Source organism: Vicia villosa, unplaced genomic scaffold, assembly GCF_029867415.1.
Source record: "Vicia villosa cultivar HV-30 ecotype Madison, WI unplaced genomic scaffold, Vvil1.0 ctg.001041F_1_1, whole genome shotgun sequence".
NCBI classification, from domain to species: Eukaryota; Viridiplantae; Streptophyta; class Magnoliopsida; order Fabales; family Fabaceae; genus Vicia; species Vicia villosa.
Window position 1 is genome coordinate 435231 of NW_026705454.1, and position 9600 is coordinate 444830.

At 33.9% G+C, this 9600-nt stretch overlaps 1 protein-coding gene across 1 annotated transcript; it reads left to right on the forward strand.

The window, feature by feature from the left end:
- Positions 1–6409: 6409 nt before the first annotated feature.
- LOC131632851 (eukaryotic translation initiation factor 5A-4) lies at positions 6410–8499 on the forward strand. The gene is made up of 5 exons (XM_058903573.1): positions 6410–6643; positions 7687–7809; positions 7901–7957; positions 8060–8134; positions 8245–8499. The coding sequence occupies exons 1-5, from the start codon at positions 6521–6523 to the stop codon at positions 8347–8349; spliced, it is 483 nt and encodes a 160-aa protein (XP_058759556.1). The 5' UTR covers positions 6410–6520; the 3' UTR covers positions 8350–8499.
- Positions 8500–9600: the final 1101 nt, after the last annotated feature.

Consider the following 9600-nt stretch of genomic DNA (forward strand, 5'->3'; position numbering starts at 1 on the left):
CAATGAAAGGACTTCCTACCCTCTTATGGTATGGATAGCCCTTTCAAACTGAAAAGCTAAAAGAACAATTTTTCTAACTTAGGGTAGGTGCTCCTGATTGCTTGCTCTATTCAAATTCAAATTCAAAATTCAAAATCTTTTCCCACTTCTTTTCAAAGAATCTTTTCAAAAAGACTACGCTTATTTACAAGCTAAAGTTCTTATTCAAACATTTTCTTATTCACACACTACACTTCAAATATTTTGAAAACAAAAGTGAGCTAAGCAATTAAGAGCCCATGGATAACCATGGATACAAAGGGTGCTTACACCTTCCCTTTGTATAATTTACCCCCCAAACTCAAAGTCTTTTAAAAAGGTCTTTTCCTGTTCTTTTAGCCTTTCTTATTGGATAAAATAAAAGTCGGTGGCGACTCTTGCTATCCGCAATATTTTTTTAAATAGTCAGTTCTCCCACCGTATTACAGACATCAACATAACCAACATAATCAACTACGTCATATTATAGAGTATCATTCTTCATTATATACGAAAATCAACAATAACATGACGACACGGTAACGTAATCATCATAACATCAACTTAACCGTACAACTCAACAAACATACACATAGCTTGCGAGTCTTACGCATCGCAACTGCGTCACCTCACGCTTCAGCTGTGCAACTCTGCTCATTCATCTTACACCACCGTCCTCATTAAATTTCCATCAACTATCTGGTTTACAAGTTTCAATCTAGCTTCGGGCTTCCTTAATATTCACCATAAAATTGTTGTTCACTTTGATATTCTCAATCTTTCACCTTGCGATGTTAGCTCGCATACAAACCTGCTACTCTGAATTATTCAATACATCTCAACTCTTCCTAGCCACTTCTCTGTTAATTCACACAAACTGGTGAGCGACTATCCTCACGATATAACCATTAATCACTTTAAATACTATTAAGATAGCAAGACAAGTTTATCTCATCCAATACAATCCTGTCTACTATCAACAAGAGATTAAGGGTGACCAGTTTCTCAATTTGTCAATAGATAGCCGACAACCATAATGGAGCATCAACCTTCGTTACCAAACTATAATAGCGTTCCTTCAGAACTGGTATTCAAGTCACCTACAACACCATAATCCAATAATTCACTTTGGGGTCCATCAATACTCCCACAATTCTCCTCTAATTCGATCTTGTCGATGAGACACCAACGCTCAACATGTTACACGGTCGACATTGTATTCACTTAGCATCATACAAAGGTTAAGTATTCTCCAACTCAAAAATTACTACTACATCAGTACATCACCCTTCGTCACATTCCAATCGAGATCTCAACCATGTCGTTCCACACCGGCTTGGTGATAGAACTTCTCCAATACTTTCACATCCTTTTTAATGCCGAACATCTCATTTCTCAACTTATTTGCCAACAACATATTGCACTTGACCTCGTCTCAAACGACTGCGTTAATAACCATTTATACCCCAAAAGCCTCTAGTTCCGCAACCGACTTCGGAGTCCCTCCACATAGGCATGCATCTACCGTATTGAAAACACTTCATAGGATAGAATATATTCTTATCGCTTCATAGGTTCAAACAGAACATCAATTCGATGCTCGGAACACAAGATACGAATTTCCAAAGTTATCCAAAAATGCGAACGTCAATGTCATACAACAACATACTATTACACCTTACGATAACATCAGAACACAAATTTCTTTGTACCAGTACCAACCCTCATCATTCTTGAAATCGTACTCATCTCTTCGCATTTCCGACTCTGATTCGCGATTTAAAACATTCCAACAACTCAAACAAATTTTTCAATCACGCATAAGGATCTTACAACAAGGTCTACAACAATCTGTCACTCTATCACCATTCACATGTCGACATCTTACGCAAGGCTACATAAACCGTCAACTTCACAGTCCACCAGCAGCGCTGGAACATCACAACTTCAACGATACTTGCACTATCTCCATCGACAGCACACTGAACCAACATCTTACAACTGGAAGTTATCCGAGAAGCAAAAATCCTCCCCCACTTATCTCAAACTAACTCCTGCATACAATCAATTAGAAAAGCAAACAAGAACTGATAGTGTTTTGCATACATGTCACATACTAACAACCAACATAACGATAGTGTTCAACTGTCACACTACTCTACTGACTCGACAACTTGGTCGGACGGACCAACCTGCTCTGATACCACTAATATAACACCCCAATTCTACCCGACGAATATTATAAAAATCAGAGTTATAAAATTTCCAACAAAACATGGGATGCTACACTTCAACTTAAAACAATGGAAATCAATCACATTTAAACCAGATACATAACACATAAACTTGGATGAACCAACAACAATTTGATTTATTCGTTTTAAAAAACAAACAGCTTTTAATTAAGCAGCGAAATCTCAATATTCAACTTTAATTGGCATAACAACCTTTGTTCCACTAAAAACAACTTCAAAACAACAAATATTTCATGTAATCAACTTAAGATCCAACAACTAAACATAAAATCAACATATAAAACAACACACGTCCATCTCCCCGAGTGTTACGTATCATAGCGACGATACCGACTCGAACTAATGAAGGTAAGTAGCCTTCATTCTAGATTACCTGCACGTTACCAACATAGGGGTAACATCAAACAGAAGGGGTGAAATATTGAACCATATAATTGAGTGTATGATAAACAATATATTAGATCAGATTATATAAAATCACCGCTTCATAACTTTCAGACAATAATTATCACAACAAGTCATCAACATAATATCACAACCAAATCATCAGCATTTATCACAACAAAATCATCCACGTAATAACACAACAAAACATCAACGCGATATAACCACTTGTTCGTTATCACAACAACTCAAAAGATGCAACTCGAAATGCGACTCGTTACTATGCACATGCATGTGGTACCATTGGAGCAGAACTCCCAACTTAATAACGGAGCAAAACTCCCAACTTAATAACGGAGCAGAACTCCCAACTTAATAACTGCGAATTAATAGAGGCATCAACAAGGCATAAGCCCTCATCATAGTTTGTCAATACATGCCATCACAAATATAGATGTATGTGACTCGATGACATGCGACATCACAAAATGCAACTTCAACAACAACAACAACTTAATATCAACAAGGTAAAACCTCTAACTTATATACTGCCATTAGATAGATGCAAATCATCAACATCACATCGTCGCAGGTTTATCATTATAACTATTTCTTCTTCGTCATAACATCATTACGACAACAACCGCACAACATAATAACAACAATAACGATTATAAACAACAACATAACAACGAATATAATTTAGCAGCAACATAACAACAAATTGCCATTGGCCATGGGCCTACAACTTAATGTTTGCTAATAATCAGAGGCCATTCAACAAAATTCAATAACACCGGAAATCCTGCATTTTTCGGCAAAATATACAACACATCGAATCAACCAAAATACGCGACAAACGTTCTGTAATTACTGAGACGACTCAACTATACCGGCCAATTAATTATCGGTTACGAATTTTACTATTTCTACTTGGTACTAATATGTCTTATTAAGTCTCTACTAATTTAATTAAGTCTACTACTCATACTGTTACCAAAATTAATCTTCCAAAACTTGCTAAATAAATTGGCTGCTACGGACTCACTGATATTTACTGCTAGTGTATAATTTCACTACTATTCTGCTTTTTAATTTTTCTGCCAGTGTCTGCTACAGTTACCAATATTTTCTATACTGAAAGCAGAGATCATAAACATATCCACATATTAAGTTATATTATAATGTATTAATGAAAACTATATAGCATAGATATTAGAACGTGATGCGCTACAGTACCGTAATGATATTCAGCTATATGTTAAATTTATCCAAACAAGTACAAGTCTATTTTTCTTGTTCCTAAAATCTATCAGTACTATTTCTAACACTACAGTCTCAGTATGTCATATACTATTATTTATTAAGATGACACTACAATATAAATAATGAAGCAATTAGGTGAAAATGAGTAATACTAACTACATGTACCTAAATTAATTTAATATAATAAAGGCACTTTGAAACAAATGGTGGAAGACACTCTCACTAGGGGCTAGCGCCCCTTTTTCCTCTCACATAAGGGGGTGGGCGCCCCTATATAGCACACACACTAGGGGTGAGCGCCCATCCCTTTAGTTACATGGGGTGGGCGCCCCCTGTTCATTTTTTTCTTTTCTGCTATCTATACAAACTCCCAGTTTTTCATTCGATTCTCAATCTTCCCTCAAATAATACTCCATAACTAAAATCACAACAATCGCAATAGCTATACCACCATCGATTATTTTCCACAACATTTCATGAAATGAATACTACTACGACATTCAAAACATTATAACAGTACTAATACATTTTTTGGAGAGACAACAACTTCAAAATATTATATTAATCAGATAAACACAGGTTCGGTATAAACATCAGAAATTCAGTATCATCTGTAACAACAATTAAACACAACAACACAACATTTATAACACATCAACGTATACCTTATTCAACAACGATTTTATCGACATCAACCAATTACATCAGTTCAGAACATTCACAACAATCAACACACACAGTAACAATTTTACAAACCCAGTCCCACATACTATCCATCATGCCCGATTATAGAGTCAAAACCCCACCCTTACCTTGGATTGGAGACTCTCTATAATTTTCCGGTTGAAACCTAGCTTTGGCTCTTTTCTCTTGTTTCGCTCTTTGCACTTTATGTTTTCCCATTCCTTCTCTTTTTCTTTCTCTTTCAAAACCCTTATTCCTTTTTTACTGAAAACCTATTTTTCTGTCTTACTGTAGCTTCTAATTTTTTATTTATTCAACTACACCATATAATAGCACTATTATTCTATTACTCCATTGGACCTCATTTGTACACTCCCCACTTTGCTACACACAACTTAGTATGTGCCAAACACCATTAATCTCATATACTACTAATAATTATATTAATATTATTTCTAATATTAATAATACTAAATGATACTTTTAGCAACCGACCGACTACTCAACTTAAATAATCAACTTAGCAACTTAATCACAACATATAACAACTTATCAACAAATAATCTAAAAATAATTTAATTAAATAATTAATTAAATTACGGGCGTTACAGATGGCCTAGTAAAAGGTTCTCCCATGTTGACAACTTGTAGGAGAATTTTCAGGAATGACAAAGCTTGTCATGTGGGAAGTTTATCTGACTTTTTTGATGTTGGTTCCTCTGAGACGGCTGAGCTTTTAGCAGCCTTAGTTGCTATAGAGAAAGCTAGAGAGCTAAATTGGAAGAAGCTATGGATTGAAACCGATTGTTTGCTTGTGGTGAAAGCTTTCTCTAACTCTAATCTGGTCCCTTGGTAAATCAAGTCTCGTTGGCTTAGTGGTCGAGCGTACGCCCTCAGCATAGATTTCATGATCACTCATATTTATCGTGAAGCCAATTCTTATGCTGATTTTCGTACTAACATTCGTTTTCAAACCAAGAAATTCACTTGATTTTCTTATGTTCATAGTGATATTATTAGAGATTACTTGTTAGACAAGGAAGATACCACTAAACTTAGACTTTGCTCTTGAAAGGTCTTAGTTTAGTCCCTTGTGTTCATGTATCTTTTTGTTATATTTGATGGACTTTTTTTTTTTGGTTAAAATTATTTATTTATTTTTTATTTTAAGTTTTTAAACTAAATATATTTTATACATTTTTTAGAATTTAAATTATTTGCTAAATATATTGATAAAAAAATCACGACTTAATTGCAACTTTAATTCCCCTATTTTGTCTTTTTATTTTATTTTATTTTATTTTGATCACTCTATTTTAAAATTTATTATCTTAGTCCCCTTTTAAGTTTTCTGTGTAATTTTCGTCCCTCTATTTTGTTTTTTTTCCTGCAAAATTAATCCCTATTTTTGTTATTTTTCCAACAAAAAATTCAAAAGGGACCAAAAATCGTAATTTTAAAAATCTAGAGAAAAAAAAATAGAAAGACCAAAATTGTAATTAAGTCAAAAAATTATGTTTTTGAGAATAACATTCCCAAAATTATAAATTTAATCTCTGAAACAAAGACAACTTATAAAATGAAATACTGTAATTTTAAATACTAACAAATTTTTGAAACCAACATTTACAATTTTTCCGGAGAAGTAACAAAACTAAAAGATCTATTTTCATATAAAACAAATATATTTTGTTACCAACCAATTTAAATTTAAAATTAAAAGATTAAACTGAACAAAAAAAACAATAAAATAAGTAACAAATACTTAATTTCAACCTAAATATATATAAATTGAAATCCTCTCACTTCTTTTATTCTCCGCCCCCACCATACTCTCTCACATCACATTCAGTCCCGAGGCAAACCGAGTTGAATCAGTGAGTCGAGTTGAGTTGAATCAGTGAGTCATCATCATGTCTGACGAGGAACACCACTTCGAGTCAAAGGCCGATGCCGGAGCTTCCAAGACTTATCCTCAGCAAGCCGGCACTATCCGCAAAAACGGATACATCGTTATCAAGAATCGTCCATGCAAGGTGATTATCTTTTTTATTCAATTTTGTTAATTTGATTTTGATTTTATCGTTCGGTTTTTTTGGTAGGGTTTGATGGTTTTTGTTATGATTTAGTTTGTGTTTGATGGTTTAGGTTTTGAGATCTGTTACTTGATTTAACTTAATTTAGCTTGTTGTTGTAATTTTAGCTAATATTAATCTGAAGTTGAAGAATTATGTTACATAATGTTGCTTTGTTCCTTTTTAGGGTTGTATTTGTTATTGTTCATCTTCTAATGTATTGTTGTTTGGCAAGGGTTTAAATTATGGTTACTTAACTCTGGAGTTTTGACACCTCTGAAAAAATGTCAGTTTCAGACACAGATTAAATACCGATATGGACACCGACACTAGTGATTACATTCAATTTATTTATTTTTTAAATTTTTATTGGTGTTGACATGTCAGTATCGTGTTTGGTGTGTTTGGTGTGTGCCTGATAATTCCTTCATATCGCGGAGAAAAAGTCAGTCAAATGCAGCTGATGTAATAAAAAAAACCCTAATTTTGCAGTGTATAGTATGGTCACGGAAATTTATTTACAACCTTTTTGTAGTGTAGCTTTGGTTGTGTTTGACTGGATTCGTGTGGTGTTTTGAGTAGTAATTTTGGATTTAGGGTTGTTTTTTGTGTTTGTTTGGCTGTTTTCCGGTTTTTTTGGTTCTTTGGTGGTTTATCTGATATTGAGATTGATGGGTGTGGACAGTTTCTGTTATGCCATGTTGTTTTGTTCTTTTTAGCTGTGTCGGTGTCCGAAATTGGATCCTACCGGTGTCGACATGTCAGTGTCGGTGTCGTGTTTCCGGTGTTTGTGTTTCATAGCTTTTTAACTCTAATTTTGCAGTCTGTGTTGTGGTTACAGGTTTTTATTTAAAACTTTTTGGAGGGTAGCATTGTGTTTGAATGGATTTTAGTGATCTTTTGAGTATTGTTTTGAATTTATGATTGTTTTTGTTTTGGACTTTGGTGGTTTACTTGAAACTTTGATTGATGGGCGCGGATGTGGATCGATTCTTGTATGGCAGGTTGTTGAGGTTTCAACCTCAAAGACTGGTAAGCATGGTCATGCTAAGTGTCATTTTGTTGCAATTGATATTTTCACGTCCAAAAAGCTTGAAGATATTGTGCCCTCTTCCCACAATTGTGATGTAAGTACACCCTGTCATTTTTTAATGACGTTTCTTCACTTCTTAATTCAATTTTTTAATGATACTTTTATGTGTTGTTTTCTTCTTCTAGGTTCCCCATGTGAATCGTACCGACTACCAGCTGATTGATATCTCTGAGGATGGATTTGTGAGTTGAAATATTGTTTTCTTTTTTGGCAATTCCTTACGATTCAGTGACTAATCTAGAACTCTATTTTTGAAACTTTACTTGAATGTTGTTGTTTTATAGGTGAGTCTCCTCACTGAAAACGGTAACACCAAGGATGACCTGAAGCTTCCTACCGATGACAGTCTGCTTACTCAGGTTTGTAGAAATCTACTGCTTTGTATGTTAATGGATTCACATCTTGCTTAAGTATAAGATGTTTATTGATTGGTTTTTATTCTTCTCGATATGTGTATTGAACATTGCAGATAAAGGATGGTTTTGCTGAGGGTAAAGACCTTGTTGTGTCTGTGATGTCCGCAATGGGCGAGGAGCAGATTAATGCCCTGAAAGATATTGGTCCAAAGAACTAGCTTCATGTCCTGCTCTTAATTTGTTGTTTCTATTTAAGTAAAAGATATTATTGTGTCCTGTTGTTCAACCCTTTGGTTATCGACACTGGTCAAACTAGTTTTATCAAATGTGTTAATGGATGTGATACAAACTTAGCATTTTTCGGTTTCCATGCTCTCCTGCGATTTTCTTATAAAAAATACAAAAAATTCATGTCTCTTATCATAAGTAGAAAAAAACATTTGAATAAATATGCATTTGTAGGGAAATAATTAAATTTACCAGGATTTTATTTTATTGGAGTTACTAATTAGAAAGATTCCTTTGAAATCTATTTTGGTAAATATATGTTAGAACTTTGTAATTTCAAGTCCTGCTTGAAAGCTGGTGAAAGTGTTTTTTGTTTCTATTTAACATCAAATCCTTTTCAGCTTTAAGTTATGGAATAGAAGTATGGAAATCTCTTGGTGTGTTACCGTTAAAAGTGATTATCCTTGTTCTGTGATTTGCCTCTTATTTTTTAATGTGGTATCATCATGGAGACTCACATTTTGCTCTGTGCTAGATTAGATCCTCTGATCTTAGGTTAAGTTAAACTTTAGATGGTCCTCAAGATTTTATATATAACTCTACTTGTGAAATTGCTTTAGTTGATTCCATTCAATATTTGTTTCTATCAATTGTAAAATTAATCTATATAATAAGCTTATGAACCAAATATTGTGTACAAAATGTAGCGTGAAATATTTTTAGACAATCAATGCAGAGTTTTTTTTAGCTCATTTAATATTATTGAGAACAATTGTTGTACAGGAAAGTGTAAAAGACTTTTAAGAGCGATGAGTTTTATTTTTTTTTATTTTTTATGTCAAGACAAATTTCATTAAACTGAAACAGAAGAGGAATTACATAATATGTTTGGAATAAAGTTTGGAATATGCCCCGTCCATATTTTGGATCCTAAAGATCTGCCAATACCAATAGAAGAGGAATTACATAATACAGGACTAAAGTTTGGAATATGCCCAGTCCATATTTTGGATCCTAAAGATCTGCCAATACCAACTAGCTGGGCATCAACATTTTCAGCTCTATTAATAAACATAATTCCAACACTATTAAAACTAGACATTAAAGCTTTGCAATCAAATACAATAGGACTCATATCAGCATAGGTTAAACATCCATTGATGCAGTCCACAATCGTCAACGCGTCCGATTGGATAACAAACTCCGAAAGTCCCAAATCTTTTGTCATTTGCAGTGCCCAA

Bases quoted from the DNA above. Each gene is read 5' to 3' on its own strand.
- LOC131632851 (XM_058903573.1), top strand. From the start codon at position 6,521: ATGTCTGACGAGGAACACCACTTCGAGTCAAAGGCCGATGCCGGAGCT. The intron at 6,644-7,686 runs GTGATTATCTTT...CTTGTATGGCAG, and splicing joins TCAAGAATCGTCCATGCAAG to GTTGTTGAGGTTTCAACCTC. The intron at 8,135-8,244 runs GTTTGTAGAAAT...TGAACATTGCAG, and splicing joins ATGACAGTCTGCTTACTCAG to ATAAAGGATGGTTTTGCTGA.